Source organism: Thamnophis sirtalis, unplaced genomic scaffold, assembly GCF_051295495.1.
Source record: "Thamnophis sirtalis isolate CommonGarterSnake01/CBP01778 unplaced genomic scaffold, rThaSir2_p1.2 scaffold_9, whole genome shotgun sequence".
In the NCBI taxonomy this organism is placed as follows: Eukaryota; Metazoa; Chordata; class Lepidosauria; order Squamata; family Natricidae; genus Thamnophis; species Thamnophis sirtalis.
In genome coordinates this window covers 52079202-52107138 of record NW_028261389.1, presented here as the reverse complement: position 1 = coordinate 52107138, position 27937 = coordinate 52079202, and the positions used below count along the sequence as shown (strand labels likewise).

The window sequence follows — 27937 nt, the reverse complement described above, 5'->3', positions numbered from 1 at the left end:
CCCCCCCCTCCAATCAGTCCACCAGCAGCCAATGTGATGCTCCAAGGTTGTTTTGAGAACGCTGAAGTGCTAGGCAGACAAGAGTTCGCCCTTAGGGCACAATGGCCTTGAAACCAGGCTGGAATTGGCTGGAAGGGAATCTGTTCCATCTCCGAAGATAATTCCCCGCCCCCAATTCCCAAGCAGTTAAAGCAAAAGCATGCAAAAATGTCAGCAAGCCTTCTCCCCCACCCACTTCCAAAAAAAAGGTAAAACACAATGGTGGACCTGACAACTATTCAGTGCTACAAGCTTTTACTGTCATGGTGATATGGGAAGTCTTTATTAGCTACTACCTAATAAAAATATGTAAACTATTTCATTTCCATTTATTTATATATTTGTGTAAGTACTGCCTTTTCCTTTATAGAAATCTTGCACAGGTAGCTCTTGAAAATGGAAGTAGAACCCTTAAATAATTTTAGTTTGCCACTTTTGAATAACTTTTGTTTTTGAAAATTTATAAGTAATAGCTAGGTAAAAAATTGATTGCAAAAGAATACACTGTTTTCTGCCAAATTAAAATCCTTTCCATTTTCCAGGTGGTTTCAGACACCATCCCAAGTTTTCTATCATGCTGCAACTGAGCATGGAGGAAAAGATGTCTACCCTGGACAGTGTTTGTGGGAGGGCTGTGAACCTTTCCAGAGACAAAGGTTTTCGTTCATTACCCACCTACAGGTAGAAATTTCTCATTCCTTTTCTAGGGTTTTATAAAAATAATTTATATAAATAAAAAGTGTGTTTTAGAAATTTCTAGAGTGCTGAAGAAGAGCCAGCCATTTGGCATAAAAAATTTTTGGTAAAGTTTTTTTTTTCATTTTCATAACATATAATCACATGTATACTATTATATAGTATAATACATCGTATTGCATTATTAAATGTTTACATCAATTCATCTTACCATCAACTCCCCAAAAGAAAAAGAAAAAAAAAACAGTTATTGGCTCTTCTGCTCTCCATACACTATATTTGTGCGTTCACTTTCTTCTCCCTCTCATCCCCCTCCCTACCTCCTTTCTTCTCTCTGTCCTCCTTCCTTTCTCTACTTCCCCTTCCTCTCTCCTACTCCTCTCTCCCCTTTCCACTCCTCATTTCTCTTCTCCTCTTTCCCCTTCCTACCCTCTCTCCTATCCCTATTTCCTTCCCTTACCTCTCTCCTTTTCTTCCCACTCTTCACCTCATTTGCTTGGTGTATTTCAGATTCTGAGCAAGCTCCATTTTATGTTGATGGTATTCATAGTTCCTTTTCAATGTACATATTTAATTTTAAACATATATTCTCCTTTAAAAAAAAAGATAAACAGAAGAAAAAAGTGTACATATATAGTCATTGTATTTTTAACCCCTCCCCTCCCCAGCCTAATTTTGGTCGAGATGTAGACCTGTTTCTCAGCTATTCTCATCATTATATAATTATACATCCTTATGGGCCCTCAATTTGTGATTCTGCCTTTAATCCTCAATAGTTTCCCATTAAAAGTGTATTTCATGTTCTCTCCAATTTTTCCATGTCTTGGATTTGATTACCTTAGCAAACCTTGCTGTTCAATATTCATTTCAATTCCCTTAATCTATTGTATAGAATAACAAATGGTAAATATCTCGCTTTATTTCATCATCTTAAAAGTTCTATGTATATCCATGTTTCATATATTTTAACCCATGCTTAGTTGTCCTTCTGTTGTCATTTCCAGTCAATTTGCCACTCAGTTTAATTATCATGTATAAAAATGAATGGCAAACCTCTGCTTTACAACCTCCCCATGTCAGTTTCATATTTATCCATATTCCATATATTTTGGCCTTCGTTTAGTTGTCTTTCCATTGTTATATTCAACCAGTTAGCAACTTATTGTCATGTTGATATCCCTACATCAATATCAATATCATATTTATCCATATTCCATATATTTCAACCTTTGCTTAATTGTCTTTCCACTATTACATTCAATCAGTTGGCAACTCCATTTTATTGTCATATTTAGAAATAAAACCCTTATCTTAGTTTAATATTCTCCCACATAAAAATTTCTGGTTGTCTGATTTTTTCCTAGTAAGTCTTTTGTCCCACTTCTCTGCTCCTGCCCGCTCCCTTCTCTTTGCTTCAGTGCATCCACTCTCCCCAACTTTCCTCAGGTCACCACCAAAAGGATGTTTTTTTATTTCTCTTTGTTGGGGCAAAGCCTCCCCCTTCAAATTCCTTTATGCCACTAACAGCCTCAACCTCTTTTGTCTGCCTTTTGTTTCCCTCTGTTTCTACTCCTTCATTATCTTGCCCCCCTTCTTCTTTGAATTCTTCTTTAGATATCTGCTTCTCTGGGTTCAGAATTCTATTTAGGTTCGAGGTTCGTGGTTCATTTTATTTATATGCTGCCCTATTCCCGGCGGGACTCAGGGCGGCGCACAAACCCAAAGGAGGGGAAGGGAAACACAAAAACTACAACAAAAAATACAGGGAATTTAAAACAACCAACAGCCACACGATTTGAGAGGGGAAGGGAACTCATCGACCCCAGGCCTGCCGACACAGCCAGGTTTTAATGGCTTTCCGGAAGGCCTGGAGAGAGGTGAGGGTCCGAATCTCTGCGGGGAGCTCGTTCCAAAGGGCCGGAGCCGCCACAGAGAAGGCCCTCCCCCGGGTAGTAGCCAGATGACATTGGCTAGTAGACGGAACCCGGAGGAGGCCTAATCTGTGTGATCTAATGGGTCTTTGGGAGGTAATTGGCAGCAGGCAGTCTCTCAAGTACCCAGGTCTAATACCATGAAGGGCTTTATAAGTGACGACTAGCACCTTGAAGCGTATCCGGAGAACAATCGGTAACCAGTGCAGCTCGCGGAGGATAGGTGTAACGTGGGTGTACCGAGGTGCACCCACAATCACTCGCGCGGCTGCATTCTGGACGAGCTGGAGTCTCCAAATGCTCTTCAAGGACTGCCCCATGTAGAGCGCATTGCAGTAGTCCAGTCTTGAGGTTATGAGGGCATGAGTGACTGTTGCGAGTGCCTCCCGGTTCAGGTAGGGACGCAATTGGTGCACCAGGCGAACCTGGGCAAATGCCCCCCTGGTCACAGCCGACAAATGATGTTCTAAGGTCAGCTGTGGGTCCAAGAGGACTCCCAAATTGCGAACCCTGTCTGAGGGGCGTAAAATTTCACCCCCCAGCCTGAGTGATGGAATACTAGCCAAATTTTTGGGAGGAAACACAACAGCCACTCGGTCTTGTCTGGATTGAGCGCAAGCTTGTTAACCCCCATCCAGACTCTGACAGCCTCCAGGCACTGGCACATCACGTCAACCGCTTCACTGAGTTGGCACGGGGCGGACAGATACAACTGGGTATCGTCCGCGTACTGATGGTATTTTATCCCGTGCTGTCGAATGATCTCACCCAACGGCTTCATGTAGATGTTAAACAGGAGGGGGGACAGGACCGAACCCTGTGGGACCCCATATTTCAGGGGCCTAGGGGTCGACCTCTGCCCCCCCGACCAACACCAACTGCGACCTGTCCGAGAGGTAGGAGGAGAACCACCGAAGAACAGTGCCTCCCACCCCCACCTCTCGTAACCGTCGCAGAAGGATACCATGGTCGATGGTATCGAAGGCCGCTGAGAGGTCAAGAAGCACTAGGACGGAGGCATGACCTCCATCCCTGGCTCTCCAGAGATCATCGGTCAGTGCGACCAAAGCGGTTTCCGTGCTGAAGCCAGGCCTGAATCCAGACTAAAAGGGATCCAGATAATCGGCTTCATCCAAGGACCGTCGGAGCTGAAAGGCCACCACTTTCTCAACAACCTTCCCAACAAAGGGAAGGTTGGAGACTGGACGGTAGCTATTCAAAATGGCTGGATCCAGAGATGGCTTCTTCAGGAGGGGTCTCACCACCGCTGTCTTCAATGGCGGAGGAAAGAAGCCCTCCTGAAGGGAGGCATTCACCATCGCCTGGATCCAGCCCCACGTCACCTCCTTGCTGTTCGCGACCAGCCAGGAGGGGCACGGGTCCCGTGCACACGTGGCGGCACTCACCGCTCCCATGGCCTTGTCCACTTCATCAGGAGTAACAAGTTGAAAGTCAGTCCGGAGATGTCGCTCAAGACCCTCCCCGGTACCCCGGCTGGCTCTGCACAATTGGCGTTCAGGTCTATCCGAAGCCAAGCAACTTTGTCCGCGAGGAACTGGACATACTCCTCCACTCTACCTCGTAAGGGATTATCCGCAACTCTCCCATTTAGGAGGGAGCGGGAGCGGGTTACCCTAAACAGGGCGCGACCCAGCGGACGCAATCAGAGCGGCAATATAGGTGTTCTTAGCTATCCGTATTGCCAAAAGGTATGCTCCGATGCAAGCTTTTAATAGTGCTTGGTCTGACTCGGATTTACTGGACCTCCAGCGGCGCTCTAGGCATCTCTTTTGGTGCTTCATCTCCCGGAGGTCCTCGGTAAACCAAGGGGCCCTCCTGGATCCATTGCTGCAGATCGGCCGTAAAGGCGCAATCCGGTGGAGAGCCTCAGATGCTGCTGAGTTCCAAGCAGCAACTAAGGTCTCCACCGGACTGCGGGCGAGAGTATCAGGCACAACACCAAGCGCCATCTGGAAACCCTGAGGATCCATAAGACGCCTGGGGTGGAACCACCTAATCAGCTCCTCCTCCCTACAGTGAGGGATTGGTCTCTGAAAGTCGAGTCATAGGCCCCAATTTGATCCCCAACGATGGTCCGGAGGGCAAGGCCAGGAAATGTCTGGGAGGCAAGTAGGCCATAGGCGGTGGCTATAGCAGCGAAAGTTGTGGGGCCAGCCATAGGCGACAACAGGCCAGCAACACCCCTTCCCTCGGGAACAAAAGGACACACGGGAGCCAGGGAAACCCCACGGTAAAAAGGGGGGGAGGAAAAAGCTCCACTCCCAGCTGTACCGTAACACTCCCAGTGGTGGCAACAAACCGGTAGGCCGAAAGGCTAGCAACCCTCCCTAACCCTAACCTTAATCCTAATCTTAAAATAAACTAACCCCACCCAATAATTCTAATCTAACCCTACCCTGTCCCTAGCCTGACCCTGCAGCAGCACAGACAGCGGATGGAGGCGTCAGACAATCAAGGGGGTCGGGTCCCCCCAAAACAGTCTCCGATAGCTGTCTCCACGTTAGCCAAGACAGTCTCAGCCAGCTCTTCCAGGCTCCAACAGGCTCCCTCGGCCCCGGTGGTCAGGTAGTCCCAGCCCGCCTTTCGCCACAGATGGCACAACAAAATTCGCAAGATTGTTCAGCGCCGCCCGGCTACTTGAGCGATGTTACTCCACAAAGCGTTCAGTGATCTCTCTCTGATCTCAATATTCTCTCAGTATTCTCAGCGTTCACAGTATTTCCAGTATTTTTCAGCGTTCTCAGAATTCTCAGCGTTCTCAGCAGTTCCCATGACACTCAGTAATCTCTCTTTAACAGTCAGTCAACTCCCGGGAAACCTGGTTAATCTCTCAGGCCCCACAGCTAATCAGAGGCTCAGCGGCTTTGATGTTAATGATTTATGCATATTTTTAATAATTTCAGGTAGTTCTTCAAATTCCCAGCTTTCCATGATGTCCAGTTCTAAAGTTAGAATTAGCTATACAGTTATTTCAGAGTTTTGGTCCATCTTAAGTTTGTCCACTTCCACTGCTGTAGGGGAGAGCGATGGGAGCCATCTTGGTCTTTTGTTCTTCCTTAATATCCAGTTCCAAGATTGCAGTTAGTTATACAAAGTCTTATTTTGAGACTCTGGTCCACCTTAAGTTTTAGCTACTATGGGACCGGAAGTGAAGCCGGGGCCATCTTAATCTTTTGCAGTAAAATAAAAAGGCAAAGGAGGGAAAAGAAAAGAAAAAGAAATCCTAGCATTTTCCAGTTTTTATCTCTGTAATAATTCTTCTCCCTGTCACCTTCCATCTCCAATCAGCTACAGCTGATTAGAAAGACCGTTGGCTTACCGGATCGGTCGTTCTCTGGGCACTGCGGGAGAGTCCAAGCATGGTTTAACACAGTCTATCTGCCCTAGAACTGAGTATCTTTTTTCCTCTTTGACCACGCCTCACTTTGCCTCTACAATCTCAGATTAAAAACGAAGAACACTCCATTCAGGACTGCCTCCACTGTTCCTCGAAGTCATCACCAGAGGCAATAAGATCCTGGGCAGGTTTGGACTCTCCCGCAGCACCCAGAGAATGACCGTTCAGGTAAGCCAATGGTCTTTCTCCTGAGTGCTGCTTGGAGAGTCCAAGCATGGGACATACCCAAGCTATGATGTCCCAGGGCGGGAAGAATTCATAGAGTCCGGAGCCTCTGCAACCTTTTGTAAAATTCTTCGCCCCAATGAGATTTCGGCTGAGGCAAAGGTGCCTATTTTGTAATTGCGAATGAAGGCTGTGGGGACGCCCACGTGGCTGCCCGACAAATATCGATGATTGACGCCTGGGTCGCCCACGCAGCAGACGTGGCTGCACTTCTTGTGGAGTGAGCCATCATATGGCACGGCACGGCCTTGCCGTGAAGTTCCTACACCAGTTTAATGCCGCCCGCAACCACCGTCTGATGGTATGCGACGAAGCTTTTCGCCCTTGCGACCCAGGATGAAAGGAGACAAAAAACGACTCAGATCATCGGAACTCTCTGGTTCTCCTGACATAGATGCGTACAGCATGTCTCACGACCAACTTGTGCCAGTCTCTTTCCCGGGGATGCGATGGTTTGGGACAGAAGTTGGGAAGAATCACCTCCTGTGACCTGTGAAACAGGGTGTTCACTTTAAGAATGAAGGTGGGGTCGAGACATGGGATGACTCTCTCTGGATGGGCAATACACAGGTCCTCCCTGACAGATAGGGCCGCTAACTCAGATATTCTCCTGGCTGAGGTGATAGCGACCAGGAAGGCAGTCTTAATAGTTAGGTGTCGAAGAGACGTGGTTCGAAGCAGCTCAAACGGGACCCCCATCAAGGCCCTAAGAATGAACAGCAAGTTCCAAGACGGTGTATCATAGGAGGCCTTGAAGCACCCTTCAGGAAACTCTTAACCAGAGGGTGTTGGCTCAAGGTGCGGGAGCAACCTCTGGAGAGAATGGTAGACAAAGCCGCTACATGGCGGCGCAGGGTGTTGGGGGCCAAGCCCTTTTCCAACCTCTCTTGTAGAAAGTCTGAGGAATAGAGACCTTTGTGTCCTGCAATCCTTTCTCTTGGCACCAGGTGGAGTACACCTTCCAAGTGGCCTCATATATTCTGGACGCCTGAATGGTTTGAATGACCTTGTCTGAAAACTTCTGTTCCCTCAGGAGGTCCCCCTCAAGTGCCAGACGGCTAGTTGTAGCCACTGGGGGTCTGGATGAAGGATCGCCCCCTGGCTGAGGGAGATGGTCTCCTGCGTACCAGCACCTCCTGGGCCAATGGGGTGCCACAAGCAGGATCTCCACGTCTTCTTCCAGCCGCTTGGTCACAACTTGCGGAATGAGCGGGAGAGGAGGGAACACATACAGAAGCCCTGGAGGCCACTTGCACCTCAGGGCATTCGTCCCCTCCGCCCCTGGAGACCAGTAACGGGAATAGAAGCGAGTCAGGTGGGTGTTGTGGAGAGTGGCGAAGAGGTCGAACTGTGGTTCGCCAAACCTCTGTACAATCTGATTGAAAATGTCTGGGTGTAGCTGCCACTCTGAATGGTCGATCGTCTGCCAGCTCAACCAATCCGCTTTCTGGTTGCTGGTCCCGGAGATGTGGTCCGACCTGATGGAAAGCAGGTGGTGTTCCGCCCACCTGCCCAGAGCTTCCGCCTCCGCCATGAGTGATCTAGAGTGCGTGCCGCCTTCCCTGTTGATGTGGGCCTTTGTTGGCACATCGGTGAGCTACAGCACGTGATGACCCACAATCTGAGGGGAGAACTGACGGAGAGCCAGCCTGGCCGCTCTTAGCTCCAACCAGTTTATGCTGTGGAAGGACTCCCTCTGGCTCCACAGTCCCTGAGCTAGCTCGCCCTGGCAGTGAGCTCCCTACTCTTGAAGGCTGGCATCGGTGGTCACTACAAGTCTCTCGGGTTCTTTGAACAGAGACCCTTTCTCTACCGCTTTCATCTTCCACCAAGATAAGAGAGCAGAGCACCTTTGGAGGTACTCTCACACGCCTATGCCCTTTGCATGGGCACAAGGAACCATTGTAGTTCCCTGGCATGGAGACGAGCCCAGGGGACTACCTTCAGGCAGGAAATCATAATGGCCAGAATTTGAGACAACTGGACAATTTGTACCAACCTGGCCGCGCTGCAAAGGCGCACGCTGTCCCGGAGAGACTTCAACCGCTCTGGCAATAGGAAAACCTGACAAGAGTTCGAGTCCAGAATAACCCCCAGGTGTTGTATCTTCGTAGTTGGCTCCAGGTGGCTCTTCTTCAGGTTTACTGAGAAGTTGTGCTGTTGGAGTGTTCTGATGGTGATCCGGATGTCCCGCCAAGCTTGGGCCCGGCTTGGGGAGTGAATTATGATGTCATCGAGAACGGGGCGGTTTCGGAGGTGGGCCGCCACAACCACCAACAGTTTCATGAATGTCCTGGGAGCCGAGGACAAACCGAAGGGGAGAGCTTGGTATTGGTAGTGCTCCCCCTCGAAGAAGAACCTCAGGAACTTCCTGTGGGCTGGGTGGATCGGGACTTGAAGATCGCCTCGTCTTACGCAATCCAAGATGGAGTTGAAGGATTGCATTTTGAACCTCCGATATGCCAGATAGAGGTTTAGGCGCTTTAGATCGAGAATGGCCCTCCATCCCCCTGATGCTTTGGGCACTAGAAACAGTATGGAGTAAAATCCCTGTTTCTCCTGCTCCTTGGGGACCGGTTCTATGGCTTTTATCTGAACTAAGTGGCGGATCTCCGCCTGCATGAGTTCCCTTTTCAGGGAACTCCTGGGAGTTGGACAGCGGATGAACGTTCTTTGGGGAAAGGACAGAAATTCCAGAAGGAGACCCCTCCTGACCCTATTCAGTACCCACTGGTCTGTGGTTATCTTCGCCCACCTGTCGGCGTAAAATTGCAGCCGACCCCCTATGAAAGGATCCCTGCGGAAGTTTCGGGAATTGGATCCACCATGAAAGGGCTTGCGAAAGGAGCTTTGTTGGTGTTGCTGCCTACCCCGTGCTCTGAAGGAACCCCTGTCCTGACCCCTATCGCCCTGCTGGGTGTAGGATCTATGGTAGGAAGAAGAGGTGGAAGGCTGGGCATTGTCCTGTGCCCGAAAGGGCTGCCTCCGAAAGAAGCCAGATCCCTTGTGGTCTACTTTTTTCAGGGTGGCAGGAAGGATTTTCATCTTGTCCTTGGTCTCAATGGTGAATTTGTCTAAGGCGTCTCTGAAGAGGAGACCCCCTTTAAATGGAGCAGACGCCAGCTTCCACTTTGCCTTCATCTCCGCCTGCCAGTGGCGAAGCCAGAGCAAACAGCGAGAGGTAACATTAGAAGCTAGCGCCCGGGATGCAAATTTAGCTGCATTTAAGGACGCATCAGCAGAATATTCCACTACTGTGATGATTTTTGTTAAGTCATGCCTCCATCAAGATCCCCCAGAGTCGGGTCTGGATCTCAATTGCCTCAGCCAGAGGAGAGAAGATCTTATGAAAAACGAGGCGGAGGTGGAGGCACTAATAGCCCAGGCGGCCGCCTGATGTGTTTTAAGGCACGCCTTCTCTGACTTCTTATCCTCCGCCTTGAGACCTTCTAGAAGGTCCGCCGGCAGGTTGGAGGTAGAGGTCAGAGAGACCACTGGTAGCTTCAGGGCTTCCTCTATTTTTGGCTCAACGGTGTACAAGGATTTGTCACCCCTGCCAGGGTTGGTCAAGGTCCCAGGCTGAATCCACTGCCTCTGGACCACGTTCATGAGCTCCGGCACCGGAATGAATTCCTGTGTCGAGGCTGATTCCTTAAATAGGCCTTCTTTGTGGTCTCTGGTGCCTGATGCCCCAGAGGTGGACCCTTTGGCAGTGGTCCCTAGCTCTGTGGCTGCCTTCGCCTTATGTAGGATGGACTTAAAGAAAGAAGGCTTAAAAAGGCCGGTGAAGGCCGGTTTGTCTGGAGGAAGATCCTCGTCTTGCGACAACTGAAAGTCCTCCACCTCCCCCTCTCCCAGGGCGGACTCCTCCATGGCCACCGAGGTGCTGGGGGAGGCCGTTGCCTGCTCAGGGGTCAGTTATGGCCCCTGTTTAGGTTTGGAAGGTGCCTCTTTACCAGTACGATACTTCATGCCCTCAGCAATGCTCTGAGAGATGGCCAGAGATATGACCTCCTTCATCTCTGCGGACAGAGCTGACTTTTTTCTCTCCCTGCAGTGAGCCTTACTAGAACCCTTGTGGCTCCTGTAGGCCCCGGAGGTTGAGCCCTCCTCAGAGGGGAGAGACACTTGCGAGAGTGCCAGTTCCTCCCTCAGGGAAGAACTGGGAGAATCTGGGTACCCCCATGAAGCTGCAGGGGAGGAATCCCTGGATATCTCCCCTGCTGATGATGGTGACCTGCTCGCCCCAACCCTAACCCTAACCCTAACCTAACCCTAACCCTAACCCTAACTCAAGCCTCTGCCCTGGGTGGGATCAGGTGCCTCCCTGCATTCCGGGGATGGGTGATGTTTCCATGGAATAGGGGAAACCCCCCCTCTTGCAGTGCTTGGCACTATCCTTCTGCTCATTGCCCTCAGAAGGCCCCGTGGGGTGCCTACTGGAGCCCTTGTTCCCTTTCCCCCCTTTGGGCGGGTGATCCAGCCTGGCCCGGCCCATTTGGCTGAGGGCCCTGACTGGGCCTCTTGAAACTCCAAACCTTTGGCCTTCAGCCAAAAAGGAAGGTGACGAGGAGCTGATTCACTAGGCCAGATTGGGCGCAGGCCAGCCGGCTACTGGCGCCCGCAGATCGTGGAGGAGAGGGTTGCCCACAGGACTAGGTCCCTTCTCAGGCCGTCCACAGCCCTCTGGCTGGTCTGGCATGGGAGGATGCGACTTGCTGGTGCCCCAGACAAGTCTCTGGCCTCCCAGACGGTGATCCGCAATGCTGCTGGGGTATGGAGAGGCGGCCCGTCGATCGCAACGGTTCCAAGCAAGAGACAATGGAGACCACTTCCCTGGTTCGCTGCCGCCCCGTAGAGGTCTCTCGCTACACGCGGCTGCGAAATGACTCATCCAAAATGGCCACCACTGCACGCGCAGATCCTGCCCCTGTTGCTGGGGGAAAGCGCACAAATTTCCAAAATGGCCGGTGCGACAGCCGACAGTGTAGGGAAAGCCGCCCATGCCCTTTCGAGCCAGCAAGAAGGCTCCGCGCTACCTGGAACGTTTGCGACACAAAGGAAAAGACAAGCAAAGTCTTCCTTCCCCCCCCCCCCCCCCACTGTTCACCGGCAGATGCCGGGCGAACGACTCACGCTTCCGCTCCGCTTCCACCACCGGCAGTCAGCTGCACAGACAACCCCTCAGCAGCGACAAGCAGCTGTAAGACATTTCACAGAATCAGATGTCTAACAGATGAGGTGGTCTTAGGGATGTAATGGTAATAGAAGAGCACTTATGATGGGAAGTCCACTCTATCTGCTCTAGGACTGAGGAACTCCCCAAATTCAAGTCCTCACTGGGCATACTGAGTTTTTAATCTGGGATTGTAAAGGCAAAGGGAGGTGTGGTCAAAGGGGAAAAAAGATACTCAGTCCTAGGGCAGATAGACTGTGTTAACCCATGCTTGGACTCTCCAAGCAGCGCTCAGGAGAACATATCAATTAGAACAAACTTATAAAGAGCTAGATTCGGGTAAATGTCTCTTTTGCTTCCTGCTATTGCAACTTCTGATTTATGGTAGTTGGTTAATTAAAACTTCCCACACAGTCAAGGTTAGATTATTTGTTATCAGAGAAAAAGAGATCAAAATATTTTGTTTCTATTTGATATCCGAGACCAAATTAGAGTTTATATTGAGTGGGTTCAGAAGAAAAACATGCTTTTTTCTTGATTAATTTAGCTGGAAGGAATTCAAACAAAGTAAAAATATTGGTTTCTGTTTAAGATCCAAAACCAAATTTAATGTTATAATTATGTGGGTTTGTAACTGCTCTGCTTTCTGTTCTTCTGTTCGAAAGTGCAGACAAAGAACTTCCGGAGGGGGGGGGGACCTGGTGTTACAACCCTCCACCTTCCTTTGTTCTTTTTCTTTTAGGAAAAAAAAAGGCCCGATCTGATCATCAGTATTATTTATGTTCTCAAAATTTCTTTGCCTTTTCCAGGTTTAATTTATAGTTGTGAGTTAGTTAATTTTTCTTACCAGGTCTTTTATCTCTTCCGGGTCTCCGCCTGTTCCAAACTTATTTTGACAAAAAGGCCAGCATCTTGTCAACCATGAAGGCTGCCACCCCGACTCCGATTCATAGGCAAATCTCTAACCCACGAGAGATCTGTTGCTTCTCTCAGGGTCTGATGAGATGCTGCCCTTCTTCGCCCCCACCTCCAGTGGGGGTTCTGATTCAAAAGAATCTTTGGAGATGGTTTGTCAGACAGGGTTCATATGAGACTCTTAGGAGCCCACATCTCCCACGTCTGTCCAGCTGGAGAACTTCCTATCGAATCCATTTGGTATAAAATTTTATTGAGCTTCTTATTTTTAGAAATAGGAATAATAAACATCTGAGTCTCAATAAATATCTAGAAAGAGTTCGAAATAAACTAAAAGTAGCCTACTGGTCCATGACATGGTAATTGCCGCCTAGGAACAATGTCAAAAGGAATTAATTGATTAATAAAATGAAGTATTGGATTTCTCGATCAATTCTATTAATCATACTGTCAGCATTCCAAATATCCAGAATTAAATCAGAGTTCAAGGCATAGCTTTCATCAAAGTTCCAATTTAGTAAAAGAGACATGTTGGTACATCTGTGGAAAACCCGAATCTGAAAGCTTCCTAGGTTTCCCCCACTTGAAAGTTCAAAACCTTGTCCCCAAACCCACAAGTCCATCACATGGTCCAATCTTCCTCTGCCACGCTGGCATTTCCACCCAGCTAGTTCCAGTCAGCTGCAGACGTGCAGAGACAAAGGATGACCTTGGGCTTCTAGAAAGGAATGTTATATTTTGACAACAACACATTCTACATTTCTACTCCTTACTATTCCCCCTCCCATTTACCCCACTAATGAAACAGCATAGAAAAATAATAGAGACTGTGGCAGGCCAAAGATCCTAAAAGGAATATGACTGCCGGCCTGACAAATACAATGCTTTGATGGTGAAAATAAGACAAAATTATTGTAAGACATACTATTATGTAAGTCTTTAGAGTTATGCATATGTTTTGTACACCAGTGGAATCTCTGGAATGAGATTTTCATTTTGAATTTCTAGACTAGTAGAGAGGAAATGCTGTATAGAGAATCAAAGCAAGCACAAGATTTAAAAATATATTAAAAGAGTGTTAATGGTTAAAAATTTAACTATAAGAATAGAGTCTAATTACAATTGATAATTTATTATTAATAAAAGCTTGTGCTGAAGATATGAATGCTATTACATCTCTCTGAATGTGCTCCCACTTACCTGAGAGTAGTCTCCTTTGACTTTATTGAGATCTATACAATTGGACAGTCAGTTCCTTTTGATATGAAATTAAAATATAGTTGTATCTAAATTTTTTAAACTGGTAATAGTGACTTAATATATCAAATATATTCAGTAAATGCAGGATTTTTAAGTATTCTGCAATTAACTAGAAGATTGTTTTCCAAAATCATCTGATTCCTATTATTTTCATTTTTCAGTAAAATAACAAAGCTATGTGTATTATTAACCTACAAAATGATTTTTAAAAATTCACTCTCTTTGATTTATGTTGCTGATTATCCATATTGACTGGACAGTTTACAGAATCTCCTATGATGCTGTCCATTCAGGTACAGTCTCCATTCATTCATTTGGATGTGTATAATCCCTAGTGGTTATACAAGTTCACCAGTCAGGCTTAATTAATTCCAGTATGATTTAATACTACTTTCTCTTTCTGAAACAGGATAAGCATTGCTCACGAGATGCACTCCTTGCGGGATTAAAGCAAGATGAACATGGACAAGTAGGAAGTTCAAAACCTTCCACAAAGTAAGAGGTGTAAACTCCCTTAATAATCAAATACTCAGAATACTCAGAAAGATATTTCATTATGTTCAATATGGAAAGAATTGCAGGTTATATATTTTATGATGAATTTTGTGAAAATATGACACATTAAAGCAAGATAATTGTTAAATTAAAAGTCTAATTAAAGGTTCCAAAGTAGGTCTGACAGAAAATTAAAGTGCTTAATGGGTGATGAATTGCTTATCAATCTGTACATATCCATATGGAGTAGGTGGTCCACAAGTGATGTGCAAACATGAATACAGACGCCATCAAATTGGTGTTGACTCTCAGTAACCATATAAATAGACCTTCTCCACAATGATCTATCCCCAAATTGGCTCTTCAACACATTCAGTGTTATACTTAGCAGTATTGTAATCAAGTCCATCCATCTTGCTGCTGTTTGTTTTCTTCTCTTTTCTTCCCTCTTCTCTCCCAGCACCACACACTTCTCAAGAAAGCTAGGACTTCACATTACATGTCCAAAATATGATAATTTGAGCTATGAGCATTGTTGCTCAAATTAAAAACTCTGGATTGATTAGTTCTATAATTCCTTTATTTGTTTGCCTAGTTATCTATAGTATAGGTATTCTTAAATCCCAAAATTCAAAAGCATCAATACTTTTTATATCCTCTTTTTTTGAAGTCCATGTTTTTACTTCCATAGGATGTAAAAAAAAAAACCCATTATATACACAATCTGATTTTTGTAAGTGTAGACACAACATGGTGTTTGAGTATCTTTCTATGAGTATCTTTATTGCTAAACTGCAGGTGCTGATATGACTCCCAGCCCCACTATTGATAGTCAATCCTAAAAAATAAAAGATATCCACCACTTCATATCTTAATTTTCAGTTCTAATACTGATAGTTATACCTAATGCCATATATTAATTTTGGTTTTCTTTCTATTTAACATTTGGGGATTTTTTGTGCTTCTTGAATTCCATTAATAGAATTTGCAGATCATTTGTATTTGCAACTTTTGAGTAGCGTCTTCAGCATAGTATAGTTATTAATACTTTTTCTTCCAGTTTAAAACTTGCTCATCTTCCAGTCCAGTTAACTTCAATACAGGTAGTCCTTGACTTACAATCAAAATTGAGCCCAAAATTTCTGTTGTGAAGTGAGACATTTGTTAAGTGAGTTGATGTTAGTAACCTGATTGTTAAGTGAATCCACATTGACTTCCCCATTGATTTTGCTTGTCAGAAGGTTGCATAAATTCATGCAATGGTGAAAAGTATGGACCAGTTGCCAAGCAACTGAATTTTGGTCACATGATCATGGGGCCATTACATTCTAATGTCACTTTTTTCAGGGCTGTTGTAACTTTGAACAGGCACTAAATCAACTGTTGTAAGTTGAGGACTACCTGTATAGAACATACATACATTGATTTGCCTCTGGCAAATTAATAAACTCAGGTTAGTTTTGGGGGAGTTTTGGAGTTCTTGTTGGTTTGCTACATCTGAAGGCTTGATCACCACTTGGAACAGGGTGGCATCTGAAGCTCCGGATCTGATTGCACCTATGTGCAATCTATGTTACCTCTTGTGGAACCCATCACTTCCCATAGTTTAGGGATTTGAAGCAAGAGAAGTCTAGGCATTGCTGGTACTCTACTGGGGACGTATTTGGGTAAACATGGGTTAAACCCAACTTTGTGACAGTAAAAGTCACTTGAATTCACTCACAGTGGGATACTGTCTTTGTTGAAATTCCAGATAAATATCTGAGGCAAAGTCTTGCTTGGTAATCTGGAAAAGATTTGGATCTGTTAGTGCTGATGGGTCCTTAGGATTGTGAGCTCAGCCATTTGGTCTTTAAATCCATGTCCCTAAGCTTTGGATGGTGTGTGAGTGGATTTTAACGGTGGTGAATTCTTGAGTGAGAAGGTTCCTGTATGTCTTAAGGAGGCTCTGGTATGCCACCTCCTTGAGAAAGCATTGCTGGACTCCACAATACTGTATTTGTATTTGTATTTTATTATTTGTATGCCGCCCTTCTCCGGGAGGACTCAAGGCGGCGAACAATTCAAGGGGGAAAAAGGGGAACATAAAAAGACAAAATACAAATAATAAAAGTAGACAACAGTCGCACAACCATACATGTCGAGAGGGGAGGGAACTCATCACCCCCAGGCCTGCCAGCAAAGCCAGGTTTTGATGGCTTTTCGGAAGGCCTGGAGAAAGGTGAGGGTCCGAATCCCTGCGGGGAGTTCATTCCAGAGGGCCGGAGCTGCCACAGAGAAGGCCCTCCCCCGGGTAATAGCCAGGTGGCATTGGCTAGTAGATGGCACTCGGAGGAGGCCAACCCTGTGAGATCTAATGGGTCTGTGGGAGGTAATTGGCAGCAGGCGGTCTCTCAATTTTCATCCAGTATCCAATATCATCTTTGAGGCAAAGGTGATTGAGAAATTAGTTGTGCAGCAACTCCAGAAGGCCTTGGATAAAGTGGAATATTTGGATCCTTTTTAATCAGGGTTTAAACCAGGGTATGGAATGAAAACTGCATTGGTTGTACTTTTAGTTGATATCTGATATGGGCAGAATGGGGGTTCTGCATCTAGCCTTTGCCATGTCTTGATCTCTTGTCAGCTTTTGATACCATCGACTATGGTATTTTTGTGGATAGACTTAGAGCAGCGATGGGTAACCCTTTTTGGCTCCCGTGCCAAAAGCAGGGGGAGTGCAGTGTCATGCACGGGTGTGCCACACCCATAATGCTATGCGCGCAACCAGCCCCCCCCCCCAAGCTTTTGGCACAGTTTTTTCACCTTCCCCAGACTCCAGAGGCTTTCTAGGAGCCTGGGGAGGGCAAAAACAACCCCTCTCATGTGCCATAGGTTCGCCAGCATGGACTTAGAGGATTGAGGGTGGGTGGCATTGTGATGTGGTAGTTCACCTCCTTTCTCAAGGATTGATTCCAGTCAGTGGTTGTTTGAGGAAAACAGATCCCCATCTTTGCCCCTATTATGTGGGTTGCCACAGGGGTTGGTGCTTTCTTTTCCCCTATTTAATATTTAAAGAATGTTAAATGTTAAACATTTAAAGCCCCTGGATGAGTTAATCCATTGTGATGTGGTATCACCAATATGCTGATACACAATTGTATATCTTCACACATGGTGAATTAAGCAATACTGTGGATGCCTTATCCCAGTGTCTGGAAGCTGTGAGGGTCTGGATGGGGAACAACAGACTTCAACTGAACTTTGGCAATATGGAGTAGTTTTATATAGCAATAGCAATAGCAGCAATAGCAGTAGACTTATATACCGCTTCATAGGCCTTTCAGGCCTCTCTAAGCGGTTTACAGAGAGTCAGCATATTGCCCCCAACAATCTGGGTCCTCATTTTACCCACCTCGGAAGGATGGAAGGCTGAGTCAACCCTGAGCCGGTGAGATTTGAACCGCTGAACTGCTGATCTAGCAGTAGCCTGCAGTGCTGCATTTAACCACTGCGCCACCTTGTTTTAGGTTTAAGGACTATCCAGTTCTGGGACTATATCATCTGAATGGTGTTACATTGCCCCAAACAGATTCCATTCTCAATCTAGTGTCCTTCTGGATTTCTGGAGGAGATAGTAATCGTCATTAGAGGGCCCTTTGCACAACTTCATATTGCATGCCAGTTGCTCCCATTCCTAGATCGAGAGGCCCTTCTCATGGTCACTCATGCCCTAGTCATATCCCAGTTGGACTATTGTAATGCACTCTACATGGGACTGCCATTGAAGACCACCCAGAAACTTCAAAATAGAATGATGCAGGCAGTTATTTGTGCTCCTTGTAGAATACAAGTTACACCTCTGCTGTGCAAGATGCATTGGTAATTTATTTTCAGATCCAATTCAATGTGCTAGCCTTGACCTTTAAAGCCGTACATGGGACCAGGTTATTAGAGGGATAAAACTTTACCCAGTTACATCCTTCTATCCCACCAAATCTAGTAGAGAAGGTATGCTGCAAGTTCTGTCATTTTGGGACTAGGCAATGAACCTTCTTGTCAATGACACTATGGTTGTAGAATATCCTCCCCCAAGTTTAGGCTGCTCATACTTTCCAAATGCCCTTTAAGATTTGGTTTTGCCATTAAACCTGGGGATCCCACAGAACTAGTAGGTATTATGATAGTTCCATTATTGTTAACATTCATTCGTCTATTATATTTTAGCTGCCTTTTATAGTTTTTTAATGTGAATACAACAACAACAACAATAATAGTAATTATCATCATCATCATCTGCCAGACTGTCCCGCCTCCTTTACATGAACAATCTGAATCCATATGGAGAAACACCATCTGAAACAGAATCGCTGCTCAACACCGTTTACATATATAGCCAAGATATTACAGATTTTGGAGTTTGGATTGGACAAATGTGCCACACTTACTATCAGACAAGGAAAAATGGTGAAAACTGAAGGAATCAAGATGCCCCAGAGTCTGCATGAAGATATTACCTGGGTATCCTTCAAGCTGACAATATCAAGCACACTGAAGTCAAGAAAAAGATTAGAGATCAATACATCAAGAGAGTGAAGAAGATCTCAATGGAATCCAAACTCAATGGAGTCAATGAAGAAAATGTTATCAAGGCAATCAACACCTGGGCAATTCCAATCTTTAGCTACACAGCAGGAATAGTGGACTGGACTCAAGCAGTACTAAATGCAATGGATAGGAAGGCCAGAAAAATAATGACAATGAATCATGCTTTTCATCCTCGCAGCGACATTGACAGACTCTACCTACCAAAGCAAAAAGGTGGGGTGGAATGTTGCAAGTACATCAAATGATTGAAGAAGAAGAATGGGCTTTGGAAGAATATCTGAAGGACAATGAAGAAGATGCACTGAAGTTAGTATGGCAGGAAGGCTAACTGACTAACCAAAATGGCCTACAAGAAAAGACCAAATGAAGAACAAATTGGAGGCATGGGAAGACAAAGCACTACATGGCCAATTCATTTTTAAAAAGAGCAGGGAAAGCAGATAATAATAAGACCTGGCAATGATTAAGAGCATGAAAGTTGAAGAAAAAGTCCAAGGGACTAATTCTGACTGCACAAGATCCAGCCTTAAGGACAAATGCATACAAAGCCAGAATTGAAAAGACGGCAACAGATAGCATGTGCCACAGAGGTGTTATTCAACAGGTTCTGACCAGTTCTGGAGAACCGGTAGTGGAAATTTTGAGTATTTTGGAGAACCAGTAAATACTACCTCTGACTGGCCCGGCCCCCATCTATTCTCTGCCTCCCTAGTCCCAGTTGATTGTAAGGGAATGGGGATTTTGCAGTAACCTTCCCCTGAAGTGGGGAGGGAATGGAGATTTTACAATACCCTTCCCCTGCCATGCCCACCAAGCCATACCCACCAAGCCTTGCCCACAGAACCGGTAGTAATTTTTTTAAATCCCACCACTGATGTGCCACCTATGAAAATAAGCTGAAGAAACAGTGGACCACCTGGTAAGTTGCTGCAAGAAGATTGCACAGACTGACTACAAGCAGCAGCATGATAAAGTAGCAACAATAGTGCATTGAAAGATCTGAAAGAAATATCATTTGACTGCAAGCAACAACTGGTGTGACCATAAAATAGAGAAAGTCACAGAAAATGAAGAAGAAAAATTGGCACCTGCCACATAACACCCCAGACTTAACAATTGTTGATAAGAAAGACAAAAAAGTCTGGGTAGTGGATGTGACAGTGCCTGGAGACGCAGAATACAGGGCGGGGCATAACCTTTTCCTAGGGGGTCACAGCAAGATCGACAGCAGTTTACAACTTCCGCGACACCTCATTTTAAAGCCCATAAAAAACTGAATTGAATGAGCTATTAAATGTTAAATTTGCTTTAAGAATGGCTGGAAAATTCGATTCGGAAGAACAAAGGATCATTGACAGAATAAAATGCATTGCCTTTCGAGAGGCTCGCGATGCTGGAGCGACGTTTATCAATCGAAAATGGATTGCAAACAAATTGAAACGTCATCCGGATTGGGTTACTGATAATTGGAACAAAACAGGCCAAGAATGTTTCACAAAATTTGGAGAAGGGCGTCCTCTGCAACTGTCCCAAGAAAGCAAAGCCATCATTGCAACTGGCAGTCGCAAACAACGAAAAGGAAACCGAAAAGTGGCCCAAGAAATCCTTCAAATTCGTGGAAAACGAGTTGATCAAAGGACAATCGGCCGATATCGAGAACGAGAAGGTTTGAAGCCATTCCACGTCATTTGCAAACCATTGAAAACTCAAACACACGTTCAAGATCGGCTTTGGTTGTGCGATTGGTTGTCTGAATGGACCGAGGAAGATTTTCTTCATTTGGCGCCATCTGACGAATTCTTCGTTTATGCCATTCGAAAACCGAATTTCCAGAACGATCGAATTTGGGCTAAAGACGTCGACGACATCGCCAAACATGAACGATATCGACAAATCGTTCGCAATCCGACTTGCATCGGGATTTTCGTCATTTTCACAGCCAAGAAACTGCATTGGGTTTTGAAGGATAAAGGGGAATCCTGGGATGGCAGTTATTTCCGTGAGAAAATTTTATTGGAGAATGTCATTCCATTTCTCAGTGATCCAGACAATGTCTTGGTGGTTGGTGAGGCTGTCTTTCTTCATGACAAAGCTCCTTGCATGCGTGCAAATGCGACTCAGCAATTGTTAAAGGAAAACAATGTCAAATTTTGGGGCAATGACGTCTGGCCGGGAAATTCGCCAGATCTCAATCCGGCAGAGAACATTGGGGCCATAATTAAGGATGAAGTGGAAGCTCTGATGATTCAGGAGCAAGGTCAAAATCGATATTCGGTTGAAACTTTGAGAATGAATTTGGAAACTGTGTTGAAAAATCTGGAAAATCGAACGGAACTGTTTGAAGATTTGTTGTGTTCTTATCCACCTCGTTTGAATGCTGTTCGAAGGGCTAATGGTGGTCATACTGACTATTAAATCGTGTCAATAAACTCAGTTTTTGATGGGCTTTCGAATGGTGTATGAATTATTTGTGTTGTTATTACAAGTGTTGCTGTGACCCCCTAGGAAAAGGTTATGCCCCGCCCTGTAGAAGAGAAAGAACTGAAGAAGATAACAAAATATAAAGATCTACAAATAGAAATAGAGCAACTGTGGCAAAAACAAGCAAAGATAGTATCAATAGTAATGGGCACCCTGAGTGCAATCCCAAAACAGTTAGACCACCACTTGAGCACCATTGGCAGTGACAAATTTGCCATTAATTAATTGCAAAAGGTGGCTTTACTCAGAAAAGTTTCCACCCTGCGACAACACCATCAAACATCTATCCCAGATCCTTAGTGAGAACACAATAGGTAGACAAAAATGCCAAACCCAGTCTGAACATCTGCCTCACTGTGCAATCATCATTATCAACAACAACAATAAGCAGCACATGTTCAAGATTTGGAAGAAGAATCACGTGGATATGGAAATCAATGAATAAAGACATGGATCAGAAGCATGTTATTTTGAAGCACAAGCTATTCACTAATGCAGAATTACAAGAGGTTGTAAACAGAGCAGTGCAATATCAAGGCTTAAGTATAATTGATAATAGAGATAATTTAGAAGTGGAGGAACAAGTAGTGGAGAAAAGGAAGGAAAACAGAGAAGCAAATGAGGAACAAAATGCAAGACCTGGATTAGATCTTGAAGAACCAACAGCTACAGCTGAACTAACTGAGAAGATTAAGACTCAGATGGAAAACATGGAAATATTTCGATTGCCAAAACAGAATCAAGTTAGTAAGAGACGTTTGGCTAAATTATTGAAGAATGTGAATGAAGCTGTCCAGACTATTCCAACAGAAACATTACTTGAACAAATTACTTAATGTATGCAGTAGTTTATATTACTACTGAAGAATTAGGCTTGAAAATTGGAAAGAATAAAGCAATTAAGAAGGGGAAAAAAACGAAGTGAAAAATCTGCCTGGAGTTAAAAATAAAGAAATTCTTATTGGTTTTAAGTAATTTGAAGAATTTGAGGCAAGGAAACCTGAAAAATAAAAAAATCAGATTAGCTTAACAGAAAGATACAACCTGGAAAACAAAGAAATTGCAGTCATTGTTGAAAAAGAGGAAACACAAAGAGTTGTAGCTATTTCAGAGAAAATAAAGCGACGTGACAACCAAATAATGCAGTTTCAGCAAAATTCACAATTTCAAGCGAACCAGCATTATTTCTATAACACCCTTGAAAGTGAACATGTGCTACCACAAGTGAAAACCTAACAAAGAAAATACCCTGAAACACAGTATATAAAAACAAAAATCTAAAAGGGGGATAGAGATTTGATGGGTGAAGTAAATAGCAAACTTTATCATAGTATAGAACACTTTAAAATGATAAACCAAATGCCCCTTAAGATTTCTTCTGACATATTTTGAGGACTGCACATTGAACATGAAAACATACAGTGGATTTAAAAAGTCTATACACCCCGTGTTAAAATTCTAGGTTTTGAGCTGTAAAAAAATCAGGCCAAGATAAATCATCCCTCATATTAAAGGAATAGTTTGAAGTGATATTTTAAAAGGATAGTTTCAGGCAATAGTTGAATATGGTCACAGTTTCATGAGTTCTGTCTCTAATCTTAAAGTGGCATTAGAGACATATTTTGGGACTTGGGGCAATTTTAGAAATTTGTATTGAGCAAGTGAAATTAGAGAATGGGACAAGCTGTGCACCATAAAGAAGCTCTGCTAGTGACTTGACTTTAAATAATTTAAATGCTACATTTATAGGAGTTGAACATTATTCTTCCCAGTAGTGGGAACTTAACTTGTGCATCATGTGGATTTAACAATCTCAATATTTATTTTAAGGAGAATAGAGAAAATTATTTCTACTGTCGGTTGAATAATCCCTATGTCCACTTAATCCCTATATCCACTTAGTTTAGGAAAGCTGAAGGAATACTTGATAACCTTTTGAATAAGCCATTTTGATTGAAAACCATTTTTTCACTTTAAACTTGTTATTATTAGGGTTATGCTGTGAATTGGTGTGAACACCAAGTCTGATGTAGAATAAAACAGTTCAGAGTTCCTTGAGTTAAGACAGTTACCTAACTCATCCTGCCTTTTTGAAGATTCTCAGTAGAATTCCATTATGTAATTTGCCTATGCTGTATAAACACTTTTGAATGTGCAATATTTCTGCATAAATACAATAAAACATTATCTATTCTCCACAGAAGTCCTAAAATTAGATGAAGAGAACCCAACTAAAGAATTGAGCACAAACATTACTCTTGCACATTTATTTACTGATAACAAATTTCCAAAGCTGGATCATCATAATATTTGGCAGTTAAGCGTAGGGCATCACTATCATATTTGGCAGATGTATGTATCATATAAAAATACTTTTTACTTTTTCAATTTTCTACATAATTCTGTATTAGCTAGATAGCAAAAAAGCTGAACCAATTTATTTTAATGGAAAGAAATTTCAAATTAAAAAATCCAGTGTTCAGTGTCTTTATCCCATTGTCACTGAACCTTCTCAGTTTATTCAGTTTTTTTATTTCTCTTCTCCCCAATTATTTCCTTCCTTTTACAAGTATAGAATTGCAGTTCTTACATTTCAGTATTTAAAATATTTTTTCAGCTCAACTAGTTTAATTTAGTCTTCCTTTCTTTATCATTTTCTTTTTCTGGTAAACTATTAATTGAGAAAAGTTGTTCAATGGACATACTTGTCTTCCTTGTTAACTAGCAGTTTACTACTAGTAGTAGTAGTCTGGTAGAATTGTAATAGTATTCCTCCTTCATCCCATTTTGGCTATATTGATGAGTATCTTACTATACTATATATGACATATTAGACAGTATCACATCAGTATCAAGGATGAGGAGATAAGCTGAGTATAAATTGTAGTCAAAACTTTAAGAATGCTGCTGAAGTGGCTTCAAGAAACAGTTGGTATCAGAAGATTATGTAATTAATCACTGCATTGATTTCTCTGCACCGACATGAAATTTGACATTCTTCATCCTCTCACAACTGTCTAATATTTATGCAAAGTTAGTTTCTTTTGAAAACATCTGAAGATTTTGCCTTATTTCAGGGAAGGCAAATACATTTTTAGATTTGTGGGATCAAATAAAAAGTTCTAGATGTGCTGCCACTGCAAAATTAAATATTTAAATCTGCATAATCTTTCCTCCCCGAAGAATAATATTTTAAATAGTTTAAAAGTATAATAGGGATTATTGGAAGAAAAATACCATTGTTCCTTATTCCAAAGGCTTTCAATTCTTGGGAAGCATTCTCTACCCTTAGCATTTGGAGGAGGACTTATTGCATTTGGAAGTCAGTTGTTATTTAAATGGATAGATCAACAAAAATTGAAAAATACAGTATATTAATAATGTTGACAAATCATCTTACAAATAAATGACAATTTCTCTATTATATTATTATTTTATTAGTTAAGACATGAACAAAACTACCTTTTCTTGAGGAATAAAATAATTGGAATCTGTTGGCACCAAGCATCAGTTTAACAGAAGGAAACAATACTTGTGCCAGAAATCCCGTGTAATTATTTTTATTTGTAAATCTATTCAGGCCACCAACTGCTGGGGGTTCTTCTTCTACTCCCAGAACACAGAAGGCTATTGTCAATCACCCTAGTGCTGCCCTCATGGCTTTAAGGAGGGGATCACGAAACCTCGTTTTCAGAGATTTCACAGTAAGTAGGATGAATATAAAGATATACTGGAAAGAAATAGTTATGATATTGATACTAAAACTTGTTTTTTTTCTGACTTAGGATGAAAAAGAGGGACCAATTACTAAACACATCCGACTAACAGCTGCCTTAATATTAAAAAATATTGGTAAATATTCAGAATGTGGTCGCAGGTGAGTAGATTATCTCTAATGGAATACTGCATATTTACTCATGCAAATTTTCAGAGATGACAAATGTAAATCCTAAACATTAGTAAATACATTGTACCAGCTTGGAATTTCCTTTTCTCTTTTTGATCTATTCTGACATTTAAACTTCCTGTTCATTTTCTCTTTCATAGTTGTGTAAAAAGGGGTTGGAAAAGAGTTGTTTTAATTAAGGTTACTTGGATTTTGGTGTAGGTTTTAATGTATGTTTGTTCCTTCTTTTTTCCCCCTCCCCTCATTTTTTTTTGTATGTATATGGATATTTTCACATACTTTTTCAATTATCTACTATTATTCCACCCAGCAAAAGTGCATGTCTATATATTCAGAATTGGATTCATTGGCATAATTTTAGAAGATGCTTGAGATGAGCAATTCCCTCATTTTCTTCTTTATTGCCTGATCTGTAATGCAATATTTTTCTCTGTGGTGGTCTTTAATGTTTTGGTAATAGTGAGACCATAATAAATTGTCTCCTTTCAATATTTAATACTTTTTCTTAAGAAAACTTAGTGCAGGTAGTCCTCAGCTTACAACCACAAATGAGTCCAAAATTTCTGATGCTAAGTGAGACATTTGTTAAGTGAGTTTTGTCTCTTTATGACCTTTCTTGCCATAGTTGTTAAGTGAATCACTGTAGTTGTTAAGTTAGTAACACGGTTGTTAAGTGAATCTGGTTTCCCCATTGACTTTACTTGTTAGAAGTTCACAAAAGATTATCACATGACCCCTGCACACTGCAGGTGTCATAAATATGAGTCACTTGTCAAGCATCTGAATTTTGATCTTATGACCATGGCGATGCTGCAATGGTCATAAGTATGAAAAACGTTCATAATTCACTTTTTTCAGTGCTGTTGTAACTTTGAATGGTCATTAAACTGTTGTAAGTCGAAGACTACCTGTATAAGAAAAAAAACCAGTTATGCATCGTAAAAGTAGGCATATGAACGACAATTAATTTAAGGTAATGTGAGTGCGAAGTGTGGTAATTTTCCTAGTAACTGCGAATGAGTAGTTATGTAGCTATAAAATGTTTTTCCTCGTTGAAAATCTACACTTAATTATCCCAGGTTTTGCCCAACCCATTTGGATTTAAATGAAAATATCATAATGTTGAATGTATGCCTTTTAGTGTACCATGTTGTTGGTGGGATGCAAGCAACTGGGTTTGGTTTCCAAGGCGATTTCTAGATTAGAGATCCTGGCTTGCAAAGAGAAAAAGAAAAAAGCCAATGTGCTTTGTGGTTGAGGCATTCTGCCCTAAATGGGCCAAAACCTCCTACTACTGTACTGTTCAGCCATTAGCAGGAAATGCTGCCTGTACCATAGGGCAACTAAGTTCAAAAATCTTATGTGCTATTTTCTCTGTCTTAATAAAAAACAATGTGAAAAATTTATATGACCAAACCAAAGCCATAATTGGTCGATATTAATGAATCCATCTGTTGACAACTATGGTATATGGCAAGTGTTGGTAACCTGTGGCTCCAGAGCGACATGCAGGACTTTCATCCCTCTGCCATGGCTCTGTGTTGCACCAGAGGGATGAAAATGCTGTTGCAGCAGTGGCGATGCCAGAGGCTTAGTGTGGGAGCGAAGTGCCTTTGTGCGAAACAGCATTCTGCCTTTGTCGCTGTACATTTCCTGTTGCTGCCTCCATGGCCTGCCCGCTGCTCTCGCAGTGCCTTGTACAGCATAGTGAAATTTAGCATGCTTCACTGTTCTGACCCCCACCTTGTTCGTTCAGAAACGAAAGCCAAATGAAGCTTGCAAAGGAATGTCTTTATCAGTCCTGGCTCGAGCTGGCTGCGAGCCCAAAATAAACACAGATAAAAGGCTCTGGCAAAAACTCTTCACTCAAACTAATACCAAACAGAATTACAGAAATCAAGACACTTATCCAAATGCTTTTCTCAATGGTTACACACGAACGGAGAACGTGACTAGAACAGGAGTGGAACGGAATGGAATGTTGACTTCTGCAACTAGGCGTGGCACCATCAGTCTTTTATCCACAGGAGGAGATCCTTAACGAGCCACAGCTGCTTGTTATCCTCTCCTGTGAGCATTCTGAAATCACTCACAGGAGATTTCTGTGTCAGAGTCTGATAGCAGCTCCAAAGGCTCCTACCGAGCCACAACACTTCAGTATGGGGGAGATGGGATCCCCTCCTCCTCCTGGAGCCCATTATGACACAGAGCCACAATGAGACCCTGGCCCACTCACCCATGGCAGCACCTCACTGTCAGCTCACTGTCGCCTCCCGGATGTCAGTTGCTTTTCCTGAAGAGCCGCCATTATTGTGATGCCCCGCCTCCCTGCTGGCTAGCTGGTATTTGGCTCTCCGCTGATCAACTGATCATCGGCACGGTGCTCCTGGGCTCATCAGCCTCCGGATGTGAGATTCCCAGCACCAGTTCAGGAGTTTCTTTCTCCCCCCACCCCCAGGAGACAGAAAGAGACACAGAGAGAGAGACACACACAGAAAGAGGGGGGAGAAAGAAAGAGAGAGAGGGAGAAAAGAGAGAGGGAAAGAGAAAGACAGAGAGGGAGGGAAAAAGAGAAAGAGAGAAAGAGGGAGACAGAAGTGGGAGGGAAAGAGAGAGAGAACCAAGAGACCTAGAGAGAGGGGGAAAGAAAAGGAGAGAGAAAAAAGAGAAAGACGGAAGGAAAGAAAGCGAGAGAGAGGAAGGGAAAGAGAGAGAGGTAGGGAAAGAGAGACAGAAAGAGGGAAGGTAAGGGGGGAGAGAGAGAGAGAAGCGAAAGAGAGGGAAAAGAGAAAGTGAGAGCTAGGGGA

General features: G+C 43.6%; 1 protein-coding gene across 2 annotated transcripts in view; it reads left to right on the top strand.

The window, feature by feature from the left end:
* ARID2 (AT-rich interaction domain 2) overlaps window positions 1-27937 on the top strand; it is a 176521-nt gene that overhangs the window by 129991 nt on the left and 18593 nt on the right. For both annotated transcript variants that reach the window (XM_087723544.1, XM_087723543.1), the window contains 4 exons: window positions 582-720; window positions 14070-14155; window positions 24804-24927; window positions 25009-25100. In XM_087723544.1, the coding sequence (XP_087579670.1) occupies window positions 582-720; window positions 14070-14155; window positions 24804-24927; window positions 25009-25100 (441 nt within the window). The remainder of the gene's footprint in view (window positions 1-581; window positions 721-14069; window positions 14156-24803; window positions 24928-25008; window positions 25101-27937) is intronic.